The 25,434-nt window shown below is 37.3% G+C and overlaps 1 protein-coding gene across 2 annotated transcripts in view; it reads right to left on the minus strand.

Annotated features, from left to right (window-relative positions):
• Positions 1-204: 204 nt before the first annotated feature.
• Positions 205-25,434, minus strand: part of GABRG3 (gamma-aminobutyric acid type A receptor subunit gamma3) — a 309,768-nt gene continuing 284,538 nt past the window's right edge. Inside the window, exons 7-10 of one of the 2 annotated variants that reach the window (XM_048324956.1) lie at positions 18,672-18,824; positions 12,764-12,960; positions 11,259-11,288; positions 205-8,028 (exon numbers count right to left, since the gene is read on the minus strand). In XM_048324956.1, the coding sequence (XP_048180913.1) occupies positions 7,750-8,028; positions 11,259-11,288; positions 12,764-12,960; positions 18,672-18,824 (659 nt within the window). In that variant the 3' untranslated portion in view covers positions 205-7,749. The remainder of the gene's footprint in view (positions 8,029-11,258; positions 11,289-12,763; positions 12,961-18,671; positions 18,825-25,434) is intronic. The other variant, XM_048324965.1, reaches the window with a different exon arrangement.

The raw sequence follows: 25,434 nt of genomic DNA on the forward strand, positions 1-25,434 counted from the left end.
TTGCAGTTTAGTCAGCTCATGCTCACTGTTGAAAATATTTTTCAAAGACTCATTTGAAATTCCTGTCAAGAACACTGTACAACCCTATTAGAAAGGCAACACACTATGCCTTTTTTCTTAAGCAATTTTTCAGAAATCTATTTCTGTTTTGTTAAGCTCTCAAATTCTATAAGAAAATACAACCACCAAACATGCACACCATACTTGCATTTTCTGATAATGTGTATTTATTTGTATCCAGAAATACAAACGCTGGGATCAAAATACGAATATAAATAGTATTCTAGATGCACAGCCCTACTCCTTAACACAAAGTAAACTGGAATGGATGTGATCAAGAAGGGAAAGTCGTTGTCTGAGAACTTGAGGAGATGAAGCACATGGGTGTTTGACTTTTCTGATTAGGTCAGTCTGGGGGATCACTGGGATGGCTGTCTAACTTAGAATGACATACTGGTACTAGTGCTACCTGTATTATTCAAGGCACATTGGGCACATAATTTTACTTTCATTTCACTATGACATCACAAGCTGCACTGCTAGCAACGAAATCACACACCCCTAACAAAAACTTAGGAAGGAAGGATAATTAGAAATCTAAAATTTTTTCTGTGTTCTATAAGAAAATTCAATTTGGCACATAGTTGGCAGTATTTATTAGATTACTAAAATTACACTCACGTAAAAAAAAATTCATGTGTTTTCATGGTGGGAAAAAGTGTTTTGAGAGCAGTATACTCAGAGTTCAGATCAGGATTATATGAGAGGTTTGGTGATGATCTGTGGTAGCCACAGGTTGGTCCGTGATTTAAGGTTGGTATTCCATGTGATTGTGAGTGACAAAAAAGTCACAGGACTTATGAATGACTCCAAAAGAGAATAAGGAGAGTGATACTGTAATCTCTCTGCACCAGGTTTCCCATTGTTGTTCAGAGGAAATGTTTTGTCAGCTTATTCTGATTTTTTTTTCCTTTGCAACACTCTGTCTGGCAGTGGCATACTTCCACTGTGTAATGGCCTGTGTAATACTGTCAAATGCAATTATTTTACCAGCTTTCCATGTGTTCCACAGTTGCTTTCATTTTAAGGATTCCATGCGGTCTATAAGCATGGAATGGACTCTGTAGAATGCTCTGTTTCACATTCATCAGTAGTTTTTAAAAAATATGTCATCAATATTGTTCTCTTCACCCATTTTATATTAATGTGCAATTTAGAAATTTTAGCATTTACCTGTTTTAGGCCTCACTTTAGGTATGTAAATCACAAATTTCACATTAAGTACTTAAGTTACAAATCTACACTCCACAAGTTTTGAATCCAAACAATGGATAATCAACCCCTGCAGAATATCATCCAATGATCTTCCTGATTGCTAATTTGTACTTAAACCCCTCTTCTGGTCAATGGTCTTAATTAATGTGGAAAGTTTTGACTCAGACCTAGCAGGGTTTTTTTTAAAACTTGTAATCCTAATACAGTCTCAGTAACAAGCCATCACCAGCTTCACTGTGGATATTTAATTCTGTGTATTTTAGAATACATTGTGTCAGTATAGCTTCATGTCTCCCAAGCATTGCTGCAAGAAGTTATAGAGACATTAGGAGAGCATTAAGGGCTGTATTAAACATCAAAAGGAGCACCTGAATTCTCCTATAAGAATCTCCACAGGCTGGCTTAGGCCTCCAAGTGAAGTCATGTGGGTGTTTTGGTGATACCAGAGGCTGTTGTGTCTCCTCTGACTAGAGCCATTCCTTGCCTAGATAAGAGAATACCTAGCAAGTGACTGGCTGTGTATCAGTGCCTGCTTTGCCTCGTTCAATCCTTGGGAAAGCCTTCCCCTCGATAAATGAATAAACATAACCATGTCTTCTGTTTGTCCTTTATAAACAGCAAATGATTAGAAGATCAAAATGAATGTTTTGGTAGAAAGCAGAGAATTCTCAGGTGTCCAGCTCTGAGGCACTGAACTTCATAATGAATTTTATTCTCTAGTTTCACATATATTCTAGGAAAACCCTTGAGGAGTCCAGATGCATACAGACACTGTCTTGAGGACCCACAACAAAAGAGGAAAAGTAAAAAAAGTAAAGCCTGTAGAATGCAATATATCATCACAGATATTGGATATCTCACTTGAGGAATGTCAGCAGTAACTAACCAAGTGTTTGAAGTCAGTCAAGCCAAAAGTCATTTAAAGAAAAATCTGCTAGGTAAACTAGATGATTAGAACAATATTTATCCCTAATTCAGGACTTAGTCCTAGCTAGACAGGATTGTAGGACAGCATATCTCTTTGAATTATCCAGCAAAGGTTCAGCATACAAAATTTTACTGTTTAACTTGTCGAAGCAATTCAGTTCAAGCCAAGATAATTTTTTCTGTTGAAACATAATTTCACTTTATGTATAAAATATAGCTTTGGTTTTAGTATCTAAACCAGTGGCCTAAATTATGAGGAAAGAACTCCTTCTCGATCCCAGGGAAAAAGGTAAAACTATTAAGGCCACTGAGTCTTGAAGGAAGGCCTTAATTTTTTCATGTACATACTAGAACCCTTCAAGAAGAGAGTGTGATGAACCATAAGAAGGTGGTAGGCAGACAAGTATAGTATAACACTAATGACACTATACTTTTTTCTCAGTAGGCAAGTGTAAGTTGAACTAATTTTGTGCTTGTGGAGGGAGGAAGGATCTAAAATTAACTGAGGAAAATAAGCTAAAAAACCTCGAAAGGAAAAAGAACCTCACCTTTCAGCTGTGGAAATGCATTCCCAATCCATAGTCTGGTTTTTACCTATTTTAAATAGTCTTCTGGAAAGAGATCTGGATGAGCCTTGAGTTTATGCTCTCTATCTCTTGGTGGAATGAAATTGCTGAGTGAAGAAAGAAGGATTCTGCTAAACTGCTGAAGTTCCACTGCAGCTTTTTGCTATTTAGGAAATAAGAAACCTACAGACTGTTTAGAAAACTAAAGAAAATGCAGACAAATGCTCAGTCTATACATTGAAGACATTTAGAATATTCGTCACACACTATGATGCTCCGGAAGAACTCCAGGAAGGTCATTGGTCCCACTTTCTAACTTTCAGATGAGAAATAGTCTTTAATGTTAAGGAATATCCTTTCATATTAACAAATGATAAAGGCACTGAAGTAAGAGGCACAAACATTTCACTGTGAGCAAGAAGAAAGAGATACCTTGAAAAAAAATCATCTGAATGCATAGGCATCTAAGCTTATGAGATATGGCTTGCCTTCTCTTCCTGCGTTATATGGAAAGAGCAGCCAATGGAAAAAGCACAGGCTGTTACAGACAGCCTTTACAAGTTTCACTGGGCACTTTTTTTATTTTACAGCTTACAAGGTAACACCAACCCTCCAGATGGTGAGGCTAATGAAATAGTCATGGAGGTGTTTAAAAAAAGACTGGATATGGCACTTAGTGCTATGGTTTATTTGATAAGGTGGTGTTAGGTCATAGGTTGGACTTGATGATCTCCAAGGTATTTTCCAACCTAGTTGATTCTGTGATCCTGTGAAATCTGTCTGTCTTAAAATACTGAGTCTCCCTCCCCACAAAGGCAGCAGTTCCAGAGTTGCTTTGCGTCTGGTCGTGTAGGAGAGTAATTTTATTAGATACATGGTGAAATTTTGCATAAAAAGGAGGTAAACAGCCTTCCCTTCATGAAATGACCAGTTAAGAACAGTTGTGATAAATTCACAAAACAACATGAGATGCTAGACACCAAGACACATTAGAGCTGCAGAAGTGTTTAAGATAGCTATCTGTCTGAGTTATTTGGCAGGATGCCTTCAGTTCCAGAAATGATTTCCTATCAGCTAAAGGCTCATGTGTCACTGCTGTTCCAGCTGATGAATGTGCAAACCTCCAGGTGGATGATTTGGAATTAGCTGTGGGTTAAATTGAATAAGAGGACTGCAACAGATAAGAACTGCACAGCAATAAAAAATAATTTCTTTCTCTTCTTTTAGCTTCACTACTCATCACTGTCTCTGTGAAGATGATTCTGCCTTTTGTCGTTTTTATCATTTTTATTGGTATGCACAATATAGCAATATACAGTTGAGAGTTGATTAAGGAGAACATGAGAAAGAGAAGGTTATCAAAATGCCTGAGGTGTTTTAAACTACACCCGTAATTTTTGATTAGAAAGTTATATTAAAACTGTGTGGTGTGTGGTGCACTTCAGTTCCACATTACTGCTGGACACTGAGAGAGAGTAAACTGGCTACAAGTTTTTATATCCTTATTCTTGGAAGAATGGCTGTAAAAGAAGGAGCTGTCAATATTCTAGGCATCAGAGCCAGAAAAACTGAGAAGATTAAATTAAGAAGACCAGTATTTTCATACATTCTTAGTTGCCTTGAAAATGCTGCCCTCAATAAAGAAAAACACTGTCTAAGAACTTTTAATTGAAGGGGAGAATAAGAGGACTGACTTTAGATCCTCCTGGAAAAAAATGGTGATTATTTAAAAAACCCTCAGAATCCTTTCTGCAGCTTCAACAAGGAAGGAACATAATGTTTGGTTTAGAGGTTTTACATAGCCAAATGTGCTCATTTCACTGCTCATTTGGTTTTGCCTTCCTCTGTTCCCTTCCTTATAATGGTAAAAGTAAGTACTAAATAAGAAAAAGAAGTAGCTGAATAAATGCAAGTCTCAAATATGAAATTATATAATAAGAAAATGTTCTAAAATGCTAAAATACAGTTCTTACATTTCTCATGGGACAGCACACAAAAATGTTAACTTTTGTCAATTTGCAAAAGAAGCAAAAGAATATCTGAAGGTTATTGAGGATATTCTTACTCCTACAGAAGGATATGGCACATAGATGTATGCAGACCACATTATCTAGGTCTCTAAAATACTGGCATTTTGAATGATTCGGATTGTAGGAGGCTTATCTTCCCTGATCTCTAAGGTTTTTCAGTGGCTGCCAAAGCACAGAGCAGTAGAGCAGTGAGAGTAAGCCAAGTTACTAGGAACAAGCAGAGGAATGCATTCAGGAACCTGCCAGCCTGCAGCTGCTTGCCTTGCATAAAAATCAATTTTTTGATAACCCCAGAGTAGAATAAATTACACAGTAGAATATGTCCTCTGCTCTCACTATAAGAGCAGAAGGCAGTAATGTCTGAGGCTTCTTTCTTGATTTAGGACAGTGGAAAAAAGTGGAATTATATGCTTCTCTCTTCTGTTTATGAAAACACTCAGAAAATGGGCAATATGAAAGGACTTAGCAGAATCAGTCTTCCAAAGAAGGATCTGGTGGGATTGCCTGCTTTCAGGCAGAAGTGTAAGAAAAGCATGTGCTCATCATCTAACAAGAGAATGTTCCACTTCCCAGGAAATTCACACAGTATGCAATTGTTAAATAAACCTCACTCTACAATCTAATGGTGGAAGGCACCTGATTGTGCATCACTTATCTCAATACTACCACCAAAATTGATTGTGCAGAGGGTTTGCAGGATCAGCCCCATAAAGGAAAATTGTTTCCATTCTTTTATTTAGGCTTGGAATATTTCTAGTGTTCTTGCAAAACATGGCTGAAGGTGACTATTAGAGTAGACAAAATCATGATTAGAGATCAGGATATTCAACTCCAATTTAATCACCTTCTTGCACTACTTAAAATATCAGTGTCATCCTTAAATTAAATCCATACTTCCAAGTGCAGGACACAGGTTTATGGAGCAGTTAACTAGCTAATGAGAGTTAGCAAAATTTTCAACATATATTTTGAAACCAGAAGGTTATCATTGGTTTAGAAGACATCAGATTGGGCAGATTTTTCTAAAATTAAGGCTTAGATTCTGCCTCAAAGTATTTCTTCTCTGTGCTTCTAATTTGAATTTTGTCAGTCCTTACAGAAGTGATTCCCCACCCCGACCTAAACCCAGCTATGTTTCTGCTATTTCAGACAAGTGAAAAACAGAAGAAAGATTCTGGGTTACTACAATTAACTTTTGTATTAGGGGTTTTTTTTTCCCAATTAAAAACTCAGTGGAAGAACAGAGCAACAGCAATGACAGACAGTGATGTTTCAAAGAACATAACAGAATTTCTGTTCCCTTAGAATTACCATTGCATTAGTTTTTGATTGTTTGCAGGGTTTTCCTTTTGGGGAAAAAACGAACTCCTTTTCAGTCATGTCCACGATTCATTTTTTCATCAAATACTGTGTGGAAGAGACACTCACTTTTCGAATTATTAAAAAAAAAATTGTCTCCAGAAGAGAAAAGAAATAGAATTGTTGTTTTAGGTATCTTTTAACTTCAATCTTTTGTAACAATTTGTCATCCAAAGGGTAGTGAAAAGCTATTGCTATTTAATTCTGAATGTGTTTTGTTTGCTTAATAACAATTATGTAGACAGTCTGTAAAAGACATCTTTTAGTTTAATACTGTAAAATTAGTTTTTGAAAAAATGGTCATTTTAGAGTTGAATGGTCAAAATCTTGACAAGTACAAAATTGGTTTTCAGTGTAAAATATAGCTGGAAAATTTGGAAAAGAATGAAAAGAATCTCTTTCTACATGTGGCAACTACTTCATGTTTAATCCAACAATTGCATGTTTAATCCAAGTGTCACAATTGAGTTCCTGTAATGCACTATTCAAGCCACAGGTGTTCAGTCTTTACCTCAGGTCCAGGGAACAACTACCATGAGTAAATACTGCAGTGTTTAATGTTACAAAAAGAACAAAAGTAGTCCTTTGGCACGCATGTTTTTCAATATTGTAAAACAGCTTTGAGGGAAAATATAAGAATGCATGATTGCACTTTTTAACAAATTGAAATCTGAAGAAAGTCATATATTCCTGGTGCTATTATATAGTGATTTTTACTTATGGGCTATGCACTATGATCTGCTACAATGACACGAACAAGCAGGAATCTTGTCCTGCTTCAAGTATAGTACTTTAGAAATCAATGACCATCCTGTGTTTAATGAGTCATAAAAAACACAGTTAAAAGCTTGAAAAACTGTAGAAGTTATGCCTACAGCTGCCTCAGAGATAGGCAAGTCTTATTTATATCAAAATAATAACTTTCTTCTCCATCCGCCTTTTCACCTTTAAGTTAAACCAATATATGTGGGTAAGTGGCTAATCCCATGAATCCCAGACCTCTGCAGAAAGTAATGTCCATGTTTGGATCCCACCAGAGACATTTCTACATATGTCTTTTGGTGGTTACTCTATATCAAGGAGATCATCAGTTTCCCAAAACCTATGGGATTTAGCTCAAGCAAATTTGAATACAAATGAGTGTTTTCATTTGCTTTGGCTTATTTGCTACTGCCAGTGTACATTGCTTTGAGCCTTAGGGATATGGCAGCATTTTGAAGAAAGTATGGGAATGAAAAATAAAAATTACATATTTAATCTTTGCCTGAATTGTGAATAACTTCTATGCCAAGGGACAATAGTAGAGATTCTAATATACAATAATTATTCATAAACATTGCTTACACTATAAATTCAGCTGAATTTTTTAAGAACCTTTTTCTTAAAATGATAGCAGTCAGGAGAGAATTCTTCCGTGTTTTTCTTTTTCAGGAAATTACATATTAAAATTCTTCATCAGGCTCTGTGATGGTGAAGGTTAATGTAGTCTTTATAATTTGAGATGAAACTGACTGTGTCCTTCACTTTTTCTGCACTTTTACCATCCATCCGCAGTGAGAAAACGCTGCAGTCTTCACTGCTACAGGCAACATTTAAAGATAGAGGTATCCAACCCAGTAGACCAGGTTAAACAGCAGGAAGGATGTAGGAAAAAAGACCCTAGAGTAAGAGTCCAGTTCTAAGATGTCTATGTGAATCCGTCCTCTCTTCCATGAGCCTGATTTACACTCTTCATAGCAACAGAAAAAGCTCTGACAGTCTTTCCCATCCAGACATTCATAGACACACGCATCTTCAAAATCTTGCCAATACATGGCATTATTCAATGTGATGACTGTCGTTGGTGGTCTCATATCAAGTACAGAATAATTCTGAGGAGAGAAAAAAAATGTAACAGTTTGACAAGTTTCCCTGGGTGATGCAGATCAAAATTAATAATCACAGCAGAAAGCAATCATTTTTTCACACTTAGGAGTTCACTTACCTGTCAGAATATTATTTGTCAGTTGTTTTAAACACTTGCAGCAACTACATTTAAGATGGATTCTCAAAAATAAGGAAGATATACCCCCTGCCCATTTAATTGTACTATGTCCTCCATTTAGCATAGGCGCATTCACTGCCTCTTAACTTCACTATGATTTATAAAAACACATATGGTCAGCAATAGATAGGGATCATTTCAGTACAGGATTTCAAAATGCCATCCCGAGGCATTTCCCCTTTGTGCTTATCACATTAACCATGCTCAGAAATAGGACACTTTGATGTCTTGCATCCTCACAGTAGCATTCACATTTACAGACCTCTCCTTCTTCAATGTACTCCCTATTTACTCTTTGTCAGCTTTTCTGTCACACCATTTCCTTGTCATGCAAGATGCCTTCTCACAACAGTCTCCCCTCTCATTAAGCCACCCATTCCATCTTCACAAATGTCACCTCCCCTGCTGACATCATTAGAAAAAGTCCCATCAGCTTTGCTGCCTGTCTGCACTGCTCTGACAAAGCAGACACAGCCCTGTCAGCCTGGTTTTCTCTACCTAAGAGGCCCTTCCTCTCCCTGGGATTGTGCTGAGCATTGGCTTTGCCTGCAGGAGCATGCTGGCTGTGCCGTAACAAGCTGGTCACGACTGCTTGCATTCAGGAAGGTGCTCTGGGCTCTTGCTTCCATACTATATAAAGTACTCAACATTTCCTGCTGAGAGTGTTAGGGGGTATCTGAAAACTTTCCTGCTGGATGTGAAAAACATTGGTGATATGACTCAGTGGAAATTTTTCCTTTTTATATTGAATTCATTTCCTTTCTACAAATCTTTTGGTTTGGCACGCTGTAGTATTACCCATCTCATTAAAAATGCTGGTCCGTGAGATAAGAACTTGATGTGGCATCCCTCTGCTTAAATGCTGGCACTGCCAACACAGATAACTACACATGAACAACTACCCTATGGAATCCAGCCAATTACTTCTGGACACAATTCATTTTATCATAAGTAAATGCTAAAACGTCTCAGGAGCTTTGCGCTGTGAACTGCAAGCAGATTGCAGTTTAGAAGCAGATTATTGCAAATCTATTTGGTGTGAATGATTCTATCTCTGAGATTAGATGACAGAAATTACACCGGTATGGTCTTCTCTCTCTTTTGTGCAGTTTTGGGTGGCTTGTTTCAGAGCCTTACAATGTGTTGCCATATGAAAAAGGTCTAAGATTATTGTACAAGCAATCTTTTTTTGACTCTAGTACTCTGGAGAGAAAAAACTGTGACTAGAGTATACATGGAGTTCTGCTATACCACTGTGTCATATAATGTACACTTATTTCAGGTCTTTATGAACACTTCCAACTCAGGGACTGAAATTTTCCATGCTTGTCTAAAACATTTATGTTAAAAAGAAGAAAGGCTCAGATAGGTTTTGGTGAGTGAAGATAAAAAATGCTCTGGCTCTGCAAGGGAAACTTTCTCATCTCTCAGTAGCCTGGGGTATTTTGTTGTTGTTTTGTTATATCAACTATCTGCTCAGGACAGAAGATAAAGTAAATGCCCTCATAATACAGAGAGATTAATCTGGTTGTTTTAATCTCTGTCAGGTAGGAGGTGTCCTGAAGTGACAAGATAAGAGGAGAAGGTGGATGGTCCCCTCATGTTCTGTGTGTCCAGCTGAGCTGGGGTTGGGAGGAGAGTAGTGCACACACAGTGGGCACCATCCCAGTCCCACCCAGGAGGTCTGCCAAGGCAAGGCACTTCTTCAGGGCCTTGGACAAGGAATTTCAGTGTTAAAAGTGCTTAATAATATTATTTCTGACAAGATATATATGCGTTTTCTAGGAGGAAAAGAAAAGGGTTGGGATTACCTGAACACGGTTTTACTAAAATTAATAAATTTCACCTTTTAGGTGGCATCACTACAAAGCTAGAAAAGACAACATGATATTTTAAAAGCCAGAGACATTGCTTATTTAAGGTATAATTTGAAGATTTTTATGTATAGAAAAAGGCCTTGCTCAATAACCATTTTGAGGTGAAGAAAAAAAAGAGTGAATAAAAAACTTGGGACTGCTTTAGATGCTTTCCGAGCAGATCAGAATGACTAGTTCTAGATAAAGGTTTTTAAACCCTAATGTCATTTTAATTTTCTTTCCCTATAGCTTTTAATTGGAAAAAGGAAAGCGCTGCTCAACGTGCTCTGTTAACTTAATCTTTCAGAAAAGTCTGTCCAGGGAGTGACAGCAGTAGAAAGTATATAGATGTAATGATTGCTGTAAACCATTAATTGCCAGTGTGCAGACTTTCTAAGCTATTTGAGGTCTTAAAATACATCAGAGAACTCATGTTAAAAAAAAAAGTTTATCTTATTATTTGTAAAAAATAGGCTAATAACATGGATCTAGCAGTTGTAAATGAGAAACTTCAACATATCCAACCCAAGAAATGCAAACCCCAATATTTTAGTTGTCTCTGTTCTTATCTGATAGCAGACCATCCAACCAGCTGATTAACTGGCTTCATGCTTTACGAATGCTTTATATTTGCATATGTTATAGTAGGTATTCCAGCTTCAGATTTCATACAACTTAGAGACACACTTTTGTGCTCTGTTCCGACTGTATATATTCCATTTTTAGATATAGTACAACTACCCATGCTCAACTTGTGTGCCTAAATTATTTGAAAATCCACTTGAAAGCTCACTAAAAATTTTGCATATACATAAATGAACTTTTTTCTATGAAACTTAGTTAAAACTCCATACAAATTTATGACATAACTTGCACTTATTACTTTCTCTTCGTGAGAAACTCCTGTATTATATAAAGCAGAAACACAAAATTTCTGAGGTAAAAATAACACATAATATTCTATACTTGACCCTCCTCCCTCCCATATCACTTGATAAGTCCTTATAGAAAGAGGCAGCTATGTTCCTCTGCCACAGCTGAAAACAAACTGACCTTTTAACAAAAAAGCAAACCAATATTTATAGTGAAGTCTGGGTAAAGCATAACACAGCAATACATCTCTCTCAGGAATTAGTGCAAGTAAATGTCAACCACACATTCGTGCCCCCAATTCTCTCAGTGAATTAAGTAGCTTACTTACCATTACATGACCAAAACTTACATCAGGTAGCTTAAATAAAGATAGCAAAAGAATTAATCAGAAGAAAGCACAGTGCATTTAAATTCAATAGTATTTCTTGGACCAAGCCCTTAAATGCATAAAACACCTCATGGTGTGTGTTCTATATGTTCAGCATAATATTCTGTACACTTGAAAACTGCATGAAATCTCAGCAGAATGCACATCTGGCTTCCATAGACTTAAAATCCTTATTCAACCCATTACATTTGTTTATTGATCGAACAGTAGGTAAGTGAGCATTTGTTCTGGTGTTAATTTAAATCCCCTCAATGTTGCTTGCTTTCCCACATCTTCATTTATATGTCTGGAATTACATGCTGCTAACAAAGATATTCATGACTTTTTTATTTAGTCTTTCTATAGGATGGCAATTTTAGTTTGATCACTAGCAAGTTCATTTCGGTCTCAAACTTTTCTTTTGGTAACAATCTTTTGCCTTTTGTGAGCAATGCATTTTTGCAAGAAGCTATTTTAGTTTTCATGGAGTTGTCATTGACTAAGTGTATGGCTTTCTAGGCTTTCTCTAATCCCATATTTGTTTCAGCTTTTCCTTCATTAGTTCTTCATTCAATCATTTTCTATAGCTCTTCATTCAATCCCTTTTTTACATCATGACCTATTATTCCCTAAATTTAGGCTTCTTTCTCTTTAATTTCCTTCTTTACATTTTTCCTATTTGGCTTTGATTTCTGATTTCAAATGTCCTTATTTCCTCCCCTGCAGACAATGGCATCCAGTATCTCCAACTTACTTATCTTGAACACATAAGATTTATCACTGATCTTGAGTGGACAATCCCCTTCCCTGTGTTTGCACTGAGATTTTTTTCTCTATTAAACTGCCCCCTCATTCTCATAGTCAGTTATGAAGTTAACCAGGCATGATTGTTTTAATTTATTCTAAATAGACAGCTTTTATGTTTTTCTGGGTGTTACACTTGGAAGTTGTTTTTCGGCCAAAAATGAGCCGTGTATAAAACCTTTTTAAGTGACTTCCATTTTTGTCCTTGGGAACATGCACCTTTGTGCACAGGGCTTAAACCAAATGCTGGTTCCCAGCAGAGACATTGAAATTCTGCTCATAAATATTTCTAGACCTGTTAAGCCATGAAATAGCAATGCATTTGAATATACATTGATGTGCATTTATTTGTATAACAAGCTATGCAATCTGTTTCAGTGGGAGCCCTTTCCAACTACCAGCACAGTAATTGGAGGACAAAAGATGCGTAGGCAGGGCTGCTGCTCCACGGTGAGCAGGCTGCTTCTATTAGGAACAGACCTCACTCAGCTGGCACATAACTGCTCCTACTGCTACTGCGGGTGACTTTTCCATCAGCTTTCAGGGCAAATCACACCACTGGGAAAATCTTGGAGGAGTGAAGTTCCATGTGATTACAGGCTACAATTGAATGATTATCTGCTCTCTGAGCTGCACATGAAATTTAAGTGCTCCCATCTTACCGACTTTTTCTTCTTAGTACAGTTTGGTTTCCTGCAACTTGAGTAGTAGTTGAGGGTGGCATACTCCATCAGAGCAGCAAAGACAAATAGAAAGCATACAGTCACAAACAAATCCATGGCGGTGACATAGGAAACACGGGGCAATGACTTTCTTGCAATGGTACTCAAAGTTGTCATGGTCAATACTGTGGTGATGCCTGCAGAGAGAAACTTGATTTAATTGTATGGAACATCACTTCTCCATATCACAGAGGAATCTTTGGAAATAAACATACAAAACAGAAATCCAGAGTGTACCCAAGGAATTAATTAATTTCATTTGGTAGTGTTAAGAAATAATGGAAAATAATATCAGTAGGGACAAAGTTATTTTGTAAACAAAGATTTGGTCTATGGTTTATTTTTATCTTTGCAAAAGTGTCATTCCCATGCCTCTCAATATGCTTTTCTTCATCTCTTTCTGATCCCAGCTAGGTTGAAGATGGGGGTGAGGGAGAAGGAGAGAATGAAGAAATTTTTGAAGAAAAGTATAAAGCAGAAAAGATACTAAACTCAGAAAAATAAAACCAAGAAACTCAGAAAGTTCTGAAGGAAACATGTATTATTCCACAGTAGTATTGCTGTCATGAAAAATCTTATGCTCAAAAAAGAAAAAGAGTTGGAGAGAGAAAAGAAAAGAAATTTTTCTGCTAAGTTCTGACTATTAATTCTGAAAGTATGTCTTCACACCACTGCTTCCTTGGGAGGCCTCCACTGCCTCCACTTTCCTTCTGAGTAAGGGAAGTCAGTGTTACTTGCTCAGTCAGGGTAAGACTCTCATACAAACTTCAGATGCAACATTAACAGAAATGGCCTTTTTAATTCATATAAAGCGTCACTTAGATTCATTTAGTAATAAGGAATATAATGGGAATTAGTGTGAAATATCTAAAACAATAAAACCAGTGTTAGAATGAAATCTATGTCGTGTCAGTTATTTGACTCCTAGTAGTTCATACAATTTCTCTTCATTCCTGAGGAATAACAGCCTTTTCATTGCCAGCTTGGACTGATGCTTTTAATCATTTGTTATGAACTGCATGTCTTCTGATAGAAAAAACCCCAGCTTCTCAATGTCTTGGGAAAAAAAAATAAAGCTTTCCCACAAGTAAGTCTCAAGAGAGAACCTTCTCAATAAATAACATAACCATAAGGTAATCTTTACTTTTTTATAGTGAAAATGATGTTTCACATTGGTGCACAGTGTTTGAAATGGCAAGGAATGACTGAAATTATGCCTTAGAGTTAAATAACTTCTCACTAAAAGCACTCTGGAGAGAAAGAAGTATCTGTGGATTACTTTTGACTACTTTCTCTTTATGAAGGGTTGTCCATCTCTGACTTGTAAAGTTTGATAGAAACTACAGTGATTCACAGGAATAACCTCCATTCAACAACAGAATGTCCCTGGAAAAGCTAGAAGGCAAATTTTTGCCTGGGTCTCAAACTTGAATAATAATGATTAATTGAACTCCTTAAATATCTATTACCCAGAAACGAACAAACAAAAAGTTTCTGAAAAAAATCACAAGTCAATAACCAAGATGAAAGCAATGCTGATAGGAAGTGGGAAGTGTGGACTTTGTGTGTGCCTTGGACATCTAAAAGCTACTGGGAAAATATTTCCATTTCCTGAAACCTGTGCCACCTCCCAATGTAAACAGACGTGGTTGGCATGATCCAGCAACCTCTCCAGACCCCTCAGCATCAGTTCTGTACTCAGCTGATGCTTTAAAAAAGCTGCAAAGACCATGCTTAGCCATTCATCGCAGCTGAGCTGCAGAGATGCCCAGCTGCAAAAGCTGTGAACTGACTGGCTTTGATTTGACCCTTACTAACTATAGGTCACTCAGTCATTCTGTGTAGCCTTGACTGAGGCCTTGGGAGTCACTAATTTCAAGAGAACCTCATCCAGACTATGACATACTCTACAATATAAAATTAAGTTCTTTAACACTTCCTAATCCACATTTAGATTTCTGACACAAATGTGTCCTTTGCAGAGCGACATGTACATTCACATGCTTTCAGGCATTTTACTACCTTTAAAAATTTCCTCAAAACCTATAGAGTTCTTCCAGTACAATATATGGTATCCTGTTTACCTGGACTCAAATGAAAGTTTTTATTTCCCACTCATCCTCTGATAGGAGAGTGTTTTATCAAGAGGCTAAAAAGAAATAATTAGTCTCTTTACTTAAGTATGTAAGTCCTCAACTCAGCCTGTATCCTATATCCATGCCTTAAGCCTGAATGTGGAACACCAGCTCGAATCACCCTTCAACTGGATTCCAGCTCATGCCATAAACAAGCACACTGAGTTTTTGAAACAATGAAAATTCTATCTAGTGTATCAATTTTACACCTGACATGCAGGCACAAATTTTAAAATGTTAAAATGAGTTTATGGGGATACATACAGAGAGGAAAGAGAAAGAAGGAGAAGCAGATGATACCGTTTTGTACTTCTATACATTTACAAATCAGAATATATGTATGTATATATGAATAAAATGCAGCACCATTATTTCCAAATATAGTATCTAGTTTCCATACCCTGAGTTCATTTTATCTCTCATGTTAACGAAATTCAGTTTGTTGAGTGGTTTCAAATCTAATATGTCTTGCCAGATGAAATTGTGAAGTCTCTCGCATTGTGGAGTCCCGTATGGCAAACTGAGCTTTGCATGTTATTGAAATTCACAGTGCTCATGAACTATCTATTTCAACAGAATTTTAATATCAGCCAAGGACAGCTCTGAATTAACCTGAGTTCAAAATTTTCAGGTAGAAAATGTAAGTGTAAGCTTACAAGTCTGTGTATAAATACTATTTTGGGATGTTATATTCTCTGAATAAATCCCATACCAAAGATGCTGTTTGATAAAACAAAAAAGACTGACTGGGAGACCAAGTTATGCATATATACATAACACCTGAAAGCACTTTAACTTTTAGATCATTGGTCTAAACAGTTATTTAAAATCACTACTGCTTGAAATCTGCTTACTGGACAAGCATATGCAGAGTGAGGTGGCAGGAGTTTTGTGTTAGAAACTCTTTGGTCAGCAAGGCAAATTTTTTCTTATTTTCTTGAGGTTATGTTGGTGGGACACTAAAGGAAATATCTGCTGCTTTCATGCATGCTATCACTTGGTCATAAAGTTAATTCTCCATCTTTCTTGTCGGGCATCTGTTTTGAGTACTTTCTTTGTTTTCTAGTGAATGAGGTAAAGATGGAATGGCAAGGAAAGCAATGTTCATTTTTTATTAAATATCATCTGTACCTTCTTTTACATCAACATGTTGCTGGCCTTGAGTTTTAAACTGCAGTTTGATCTTGTTCTGTAGTAACTGCCTGGTCCTATTACATATTATACCCATTTTGAAAAAGTATGGGGAAACTGGGATGACAGCTTCAGTTTAACTTAATTCCCTTCATCTTCAAGGAAAAAAACCTATTCTTTTCCAGATCATAACTTTTCTTAAGGGACATGCCGGGTCCTCTTGACTTAGAACATTTTGAGATAATTTTGATTGCTAGAGACAAGCAGAAACTGCAGAGAGACGTTTTTTTTTCTCCTTGAATGAAGAGCAGAATAACTCAGGATCACAAAACACAGTTCACATCCAGCACTCAAATTTTACTTCCATTTTCCCACTGACTCTTCAGGTGGCCTGGAGTTAATCTCATTGCCACTCTGGGCCTTAGTACCTCAAAGTGTGAAAAGGGGACTATAATACAAAGTTTTTAAAGAACACTTTAATATCTCTGGACAGTACTACTGAAAGAATACTTATGGTCCCAAGCCCAAATTAATTTTTTTTTTTTCCCAGCATGGGAATAGTTTATTAGTTATCATTATTCAGAAAGCAATAATACCTGTCCTTCATGTAACTGTGAGTAGTTGCCAATAACTTTGGAAATTATTCATTAATTTCAGAGAGCGAAATATTTCCCTGGTGCTAGTCCTTTATATTAATGCAGCTATACTTGAAGAAGATTTGTTGCTGCACTTTCAACTAATTAGTAGGACAATTTCAGCAGTTTGCCTTTGGCTGCATCACTCACAATTTTACCATGTGCCATTATCCAGATGTAGATGTGTGCTGTTGCTCAGACAGATTTATAAGTTGCATTTTATAAGCAGGTCTACAGCAAAATGGGAGCATCTGCTTACTGTATCCTGGGAGTCAACAGACCATTGCCAATTTGGGAGCAACAGGACTCTGTGCACAAAAGTGACCCATATATATTTGACTTTATTTTTAGACCAGTTGTATTTTAGCCTATGGGATTTAATTCTCAGCTGGAGTTTTAGGAGTGAGTCATGACATCCATTGAGTAGAGCCTTGGATCTACTAATTTTTATGTCCTTCCTCCAAATTCATGACATCAGTATCTGAATACATTTTTTCCCTGAACTGGCTGAGGGGTGAGGTGGAGAATCACATGTTAGTGATTAGTGATCTAACAGATTTCTGTATCTAATTAATGGGAAAACTGAACTATGTGGTGTGGGGAACCACCCTTAGGTACAGGATATGAAAAATGCTTATGGCAAACCAATAATGCAAAAAGTGTTAGATGTCTTTTGTCTCTTTCATGCATTAAGAAAGATAACCCAACTGGATGTTGTGTGACTCTCCCCCATGCATGGGGCTTCAGACTCCCTTTTAAAGAAAACGGAGAACAGTCAGTCTTTCCTTATCTCCCCTGAGTCACCCAATTCAAGAAGAAAAGAGTTCAATTTCAGCAGAGAGGTACACTTAAGACCTATGGCTATCAGAGGCAAGTGTACACAGCCAGGAACAGGCAGTGTAAGCTGCTCTGTCCTCACCTGTGTGTGGTCTTTTTGCTGTCCTGGAGGTGTTACTGGATAACAGAATAACTGTGAGTCTTTTTGGTCATCCTGTTGCTGGAGCCATGGTGTACTGGCCCTTTGGCACTCATGTGGAGGGAATGAGGGCTGAGTATTCCTTTCCTGTAAAACAACCTCAGAAAAATGGACCTACATAGTAACAAACTCCAGCAGGAGGATGCAATGAAGAGCTGGGAATGATAACCCCTCTGCTTGAAAACAGACATGCAGACTTTGACATAGCCTCCCCTTTTTTCCTAGACTGGTAGATTTCTGAATCAGTTTACATTGGCAGACCTAGCAACCGTAATGTGAACTGAGAAATTGTTTTTCCTTTGGTTCTGATGTTTACATATAATTGCCTATTATATACCCCTATACTCTTGATGCTGGCAAAACCCACAGGTTTTCCCATAGACATTGGAAAAAATTTCTAAGCCTAAGTCAACAGTTATAAGCGTATACTAATGCACATTGCCAAAATGCACGTGCCGGTACTGACACAAATGAGTTTCTGGAAAACCTTTACCAGCATAAATCTCCACAATCTATGAAAAATATCAATACACCCAGTGTGAAGCTTAACTTCAAGCATGCAAGCTAAAACACTTTGCATGAGTTAATACTATTATATCCCACAGTTTTCTGTATATATAAGACATAATGCCCAGTGGGGGAGAGTTACAGAAGGGAAGGAAGCCTGCAATGCAATTAATTAATTCTTCAAAAATGTCACTAAAATATCATGGTGAGAACAAGGAGACAGACATTAATTCAAGAGTTTTATGCAAAATAGGTGGCAGTGTCATCCAAAGGCTCAGACTACTTTACTTTTAATTACCCTGTTACAAGAAAACACCCAGAGGTCTCAGTAATAAGTAGATATGGGTCTGCAAGACGTAGTAGTAATAATCCAAAGTGTATACCTAGCAGTGTCTTTGAAAGGAAGCTGACATTTTCAAATTGTAGTGTAGAAACATCAGAAAAGGAAATTATTAGCAACTTACCTAATGCTGTTCTTGCTGGGGTGGCATCTTTTTTGATCCAAAAGGATACCCAGGAAAGAACAACTGTTAATATACAGGGAATGTATGTTTGTATAGTAAAGTATCCCATTCTTCTACTTAAGTCGAAGTATATAGTCATGACTACATAATCACCTGCAACAATAGCACAAAAAGGAAATTCATATTGTGATGGGATGCAGACAGTATCAGTTCACTAACCTGCTAATATTCTAAGTTTCATAAAAACATTGCATATGAAATATTTTTTAGTTTCAACAGCATCTGCTCAGTAATGCTCATGTGAAATTTAAGTAAACCTTGCCATTCTAATATCCTTAAGTTTTAGGTCTCTGTGGAAATTACGTAATTGGACAGGCAGAGCCTCTCAGCAATCATTCTGGATGAATAAAGTTTTGAAAGGCATCTTGAATTTCCAGACTTTGTATTTCTGGATCTCTTCAGGGCCACAAATGTGAAGGTACTGTCATTCACCAGATTCTGCAACCATGGCACACAAAATCCTTCCTTCTGCAGGCTGTGTCTTCTGTGCCCTAATTTCAGGTTTGAGTGACTTCTGTTATCTTCTTTTGAGATACGAATCTGAAAATAGGGGTCTTTATGGCAAATGTAGCATGCACATGAGTATGCCTTTACACAAGAAATCATTTATGGACACTAGAACCTCAGTGCTGGTGAGACACTGGTTTTTTTGGCATTCCTCATTTCAAAACAGTTGTGGCCATTTGTGGTATTGTCAGAAGGTCAGTCTGAACACAAAGTTTATTATTCTGCTGTATAGTGAAAATCATAAATTCAAGAACTCAGTAAGAAGGTTAGTTTATCTCACATTATATGATTTTTTTCACTGTACCTCTTCTGCTAGCCCTTGTGATTTCACAGGGGATAATAATCTGTTTCTCCTTCTCTCCTCAGTAGAGGCTACTGACCTTATCACTTCTGCCCTTACTAACAGCTCTGTCAGCCTCATAGATGTTAACTATCTTTCTCTCTCAGACAGTTACAGTGAATAACAGCAATAAAACTGAACTGGGACTGATTTCTGTACTTCACTTGAAGTAGGTTGTTTCCGTTTCAGATGTAAAGGAGCGCTTATATGCCAGGGAATTTTTATGTGGTTTTGCCTGACTACATCAGATTAGGCCTAATAATAAATTTTATGGCTTCTTGTTACAAACCTTAACTTTCTAGAGTATGATATTTTCAGAAGGCATCATTTGCAATAGCTAAGTAACTGTCCTGTTACAGCAAACCATCGGAAGAACGAAGAAATTGGAAGCATATAAAGATTAATCCCCCAAGGAATGTACATACAACTCACCCAAGCAGAAGCACAATGGGTTTATTAGTTGAGGCAAATTAAAACTTAATCATCTAGTAACATATAAACAAATTCATTTAATACAGTGGGTAATTTGACTACAGCTAAATATTATATAGAAAAGAAATTAATTCAGTAAAAGTAACTTTAATCCAAAGCATCTTTGAAGGCACTATAAAATCAATGAATTATCATAAGTTATAAAGTTAAAGGTAAATAAAAACCTGATGGTGGGAACAGGGGAATGTGTCAAAAGGAAAAGTTCCTATGTGTAAAGTACATTATTTTGAGATAGATATATTTGGAAGAGGTTGACAAGCCTGTGAAAGTTTCCATAATGCCGCTGTTAGATGAAAGTATACATTTTGACAAGAATTGTGCCAGTGAAAACTGTCTGACCCCAAGAAACTGGACAGTCATTTCAGAAGCCTTGCTTATAGAGCTCACTGCTGTTACAAATAGGAGGTATTGCAGAACATCATGACATAGTGAGGCTTTTGGGTTGTTCTAAAGGCTAAGGGTTATTGTCATTCCATGAATACCCAGCAGTTTGTGCAGGGAATGGCACCAGGGAATTGATGTGGGTTAGTAACCATAGGTTCTGCTGGCTTATTGTTAGACTGGTTTGCCTCACTGAAGAAAGACTTACACCACAGCAACTGAGATCATTTGTGTAAAGAATCAGGTGGAGTGTAAACCAGTGCTTCTACTGACATGAACCAACTGAAAAGAATGGAAGAAATGTTAATGAGTTAAACATTGTCTGTCAAGGTAGAAGAATGAGCAAAAAATGAAATCAAAGACTCTATAGCAAAAATGTTGAGCCTTTCCATTTCCTTTACTTAGTTCCTTTATCTAGAACTATGTGTTTATGGATGAGCTGCCTGAGAATGGTATAAAGTCAAGCACAACCTGCACACCTCCACTGTGTATAACAATATATGATATACACAATTCCAGTACCCACACAGGTCACTGCTCCTCTCAATAGTGTGGTCTTGATACCCAGCACAGAAACTGAGAGTAGGAGTAGATACTGCACTGTAAGATACTGGGAAAGTAAAAGAGTCCCTGTTTCCAAGTCTTTGATGAAAATAAACCTGTTAAACATGAGAGTGGGAGAAAATTATTGCACATTAAATGACGCAGAGAGTCCATCATCACAATTAGTCATTAACTGATTTAGTGTCTTTCAGGCAGGATTAATTTCCTGTGATTTTAGACATCTAGAAGACAAATTCTACAGATGACCTTCACACTGTGGCCTCCTTTCTACACTTAATGAAAAGAAATTGGTACTTTCAGTATACGGTTTGTCTTATCTGCTTTAGAGGCAGAAGGTGAATGTTTTCAAAATATTTCCATTTCTCTCCTGTGATTAAAAAAGAAGAGCGAGTGGCTGAGATGTGGACAAAAACATTGCAGACACTTGCAGATTATACAAGGAGTTAACCACACCCCTTGATTCCATGGTGAGAGCTAAATTGGGCTACTTCTGTGAGGATGCTAAGGTTATTTTATTTAAATATAATAATCTTCTTGACATTTTAAAGGGTATTTTAGATCTTTTCCTCCTTTTCTCCTGTTTAAAGTTGATGTCTTCATCCTTATATAGGATATGCACAATTCCTTCCTTCCTTCCTTCCTTCCTTCCTTCCTTCCTTCCGAATTCCTTCCTTCCTTCCGAATTCCTTCCTTCCTTCCTTCCTTTTCTTGCCTGAGATCCACAGATATTCTCACAATGAAGAAGGCAGACCCAGGCATACAGGCAGCAGCTGTGCATAAGGACTTATGTACTGTACCCTCTGTGCTGCTGTGTGTTTATGGGAACACACTGACAGATAATATACCAAGCAATTTGCTTCACTGGAACTAGTGATGCAAAGAGGAAGTAAGAGGAGAATTTGCTGGTTCTCTTACAGTACTCAAACCATGCTTATGAGACAATGAATGCTGCTGATAATGTTCGTGGGAGGAAGAAATCACCACTCTTTAAATTCAGAGCCCCAACTGAAAGCACCAGTGTTGTGTCTGCTCTCAGAGGCAAGTATGCTTCTGTACAACATATACTGAATGACTTTTAAAAAAAGATATGGTAAATTAAAATGTTCATCTAAATTACCACTTCAGTTCTATCCTCAGACAAGTCAACTTCTATCGAGATTACTGGATTCTCTCATTACATTCAGAAGAGTATGTGCTTTGGCTACTTTCCTTATTGCACTGCTCCAAATTGCATGATGATGATGATGATATTATTCTTCACATTATTCCTTCCAGAAGCAAATATTCTCTATGTATCTGAAAGCACTTCATGCACATTAAAGAAAAGTAGCCCTGGTACATTTATTTCTTTCTCTAAACATACAAAATAATCTGTACAAAGAAACTCTCCTCTCTTCTGAAAGATTCTCCTCTCTTCTGGGATACAATTCATTCTGTACATTATGCAGTCATGAGCAACTCAAAGGAGGGAAAAACACTTTCAAGAGCTTTGCTCAGTGTCTCCTTGCACCTTTGGGAGCCTTCAGAGCTCCACCTGCTGTTACTGCCACTGCTAGAAGGGGCGCTGGGGCTCATAGTGTGACAAAGTTCTGCAGTGCAGGCAAGATGGGAAAAATCTCCTTCCAAACTGCCTGTCATTAAACCAATGCACTTGATTGGAAAGTAATCACACAGTGGTTGCCTAGCAAAGGACCACTGGAATCACTAATACCAAGACACTTCATTTTTAAACCCAGAGAGGAATTCTACCTTTTAACGACTTAAATAATATTCCCAGGAAGGAAAACTAACTTTTAACTGAATGATTAGACCATCAATTCACTGAAATAATGAAAACTATCTCGAGGCAAAATAGAGCATGAACAGTTCCGTATAAAGGGAGCAAAATCTGCACCTTTAGGCAACAAATCTGGAGTAATCACAATAATGTAGCAACGCTTCCCATGAAACCAAGTTGACTGCTGGCTGTGACCCATAGGACTTATATTAGCCTAAGTTTCTAGTTTGAAAGTAGGACACTATTTAGAACAAGAATGATTTGCAGTGTAATAACTGCTGTGGATTTTAATGGACAGTGTCAAACTATAGCAAATTTTTTTTGACTATTGAAGACTAAGGGTCAGATTTTTGCACCAAGAACAGCTCCTTGAAGGTAAAATGTTTGAGGAGAAAACAATTTGCTATTTTATTAAAAATAAATAAATTAAAAAATATAAAATTAGATACTGTAAATAATTTATTTACTCAAACTATACCATATTATCCTATGTCACACTTTCATTCATCCTTCCATTATACTCTGAGGTTAACAATTAACTTAGAAAAAAGATAAATAATTATTAACTTTACGAAGACTGAAATATGAAGGTACAATGCATACACAGAGCTGATTCAGGATTCAGCATGTGAATAAAGGTTACATGCCAATTGTCTACCACTAGAACTGCAAAACAATGAGGAGTGGCAGAGTTTATCCATGTTGTTACAAGAGTTTTATTACAGAAGAGAGTCCTAGTCACTAAAATGAGGAGTGATGCTGTGTGTCATGAGTATTTCTTTGTTGATCAGAAAGACCACAGAGATTGAGGCATCTTCCTCATTATCTTAACAAATCAAATTTACTTAATAGCAAGGAAACTAACTTTCCAATCTTCAATACTTTTTTTTTTTTTTTCATTTGGAAGCCAAGAGAAGACCTAATTTAATCTTGCCATTAACTATTCATGTCACCCTCAACCTGTTTTCTGATCCTTGCTTCCCAAAGCTCAATTTTTTTATTTTCTGAGCTAGGTTTCTCTTCTTCCTTAGTAAGCTGACAATTTTCTAGTCAGTATGCACAGAAGTTCTTGCAAAATGTTCACCAGAGAGGTTTATTGGAAGAGATGCATGCGGAATTGGAAGTGAAGCTATTGTGGCAGTGCTGGTGCCAACTGGGAATGTGCAAGTTTCAGGTTCAAGACACGGTTCCAAATTCTGCACTGGCTGGAAAGAGTATCTCAGTTCAAAGTCAGGCAGGAACACAGGCAGTGTTACAAAACCCAACCATGCCTAATTCAGATAATGGGGATTGTTCAGCCTTGAAGAAAGAAGGCTTCAGAAGACCTAATTGTCTTCCAGTACTGAAGAGAGCCTACAAGAAAAATGGAGACTCTTTTTAAGAGCATGTAGTGACAGAACAAGAGGGAATAGATTCAAACAGAGAGAGCAGGTTTAAATTCGGTATTAGGGAAAAATTCTTTACTGTGAAGGTGGTGAGGCACTAAAACAGGCGGTCCAGTGAAGTTGTGGATGCCGTGTCCCCATGAGGGTTCAAGGCCAGGTTGGATGGAGCTCTGATCAGCCTGGTCTAGTGGGAGGCGTCCCTGCCCATGGCAGTGGGGTTGGAACTGGTCCCTTGCAACAAGCCATTCTCTGATTCTATGATTCTGTGATTCAAAATCTGATGGAAGAGTCATGTGAACTAGCTCTTTTCACATCCCAGGCCTTCATCCCAATACCTCAGAGGTATACCTAGTGGAGGGTCAACCTATCTTCTTACTAAAACTACTAAGAAAATAAAAAGGTGGATTGTGATTACTTCAATTACATTGCCTATTATTAATACTTCATCAGCCATTTTGTCTTCAGAGCTGGTATCCCATCCTAACATGACTTTATCTCCAGCCAGGTTTAGACCAAGTTTCAACTTTTGGAAGATCCAAAAACTCAACAAAATCGTAGAAGAAATAGCTTAATGTAATCATAAGTGGTTATGACTTCAAAATGAGCTATTATTAAGACAAAAAACACATGGGTGAAAACAGAATTTTGCAGTTCTTTTGAAGAAAAATGTAGGACAAATGAAAGTCATGAAAGTATAGTTAAAAATGCCTTTATCTTCTTCAGCATCATCATAAATAATGAAGAAATGCTGAGGACTTATTGCAGGCTTATTCTGGCTCCTCCAAAATGGGTCAGTCAACATACAACGTGAGTTTTCATCTGTGGGAACAATTTCTGCTCCACAGCAGTCTAGAACAAATGCTTCCAAGACAAAAGGAAGAACAAAATGATTGAGGTCATGCTGTCGCTTAAGAGCTAGTCTTAGATTCCTCTATGCTGCTTTGGCATTTAGGTATTTCTCAGTGACACCTGGATATTGTGCTTGGATGGGAGCATGTGTACAGCAGAGAAAGATAGTTACACCTTGTCTCAAGTAAGTGTTCCTGGCGTGGTAACAGGCACTGCTACACTAATACATTTCTCCTTAAGCTGCATGTTTAACCTCAGGAAAAATGCATTCAGGGCTTCAGAGGTGTCCTTTTTACATGTATTTCCATAGTAGCTATATGGCTAGGTGTCTAGTCACAGGCAACGATCTTAAGCAATAGATCAAAAGAGCTTTCTGTGTTCTGAAGATCTCTGGTTTTGAGTTCATAA

The sequence above is a fragment of the Corvus hawaiiensis genome, chromosome 2 (genome assembly GCF_020740725.1).
Source record: "Corvus hawaiiensis isolate bCorHaw1 chromosome 2, bCorHaw1.pri.cur, whole genome shotgun sequence".
NCBI classification, from domain to species: Eukaryota; Metazoa; Chordata; class Aves; order Passeriformes; family Corvidae; genus Corvus; species Corvus hawaiiensis.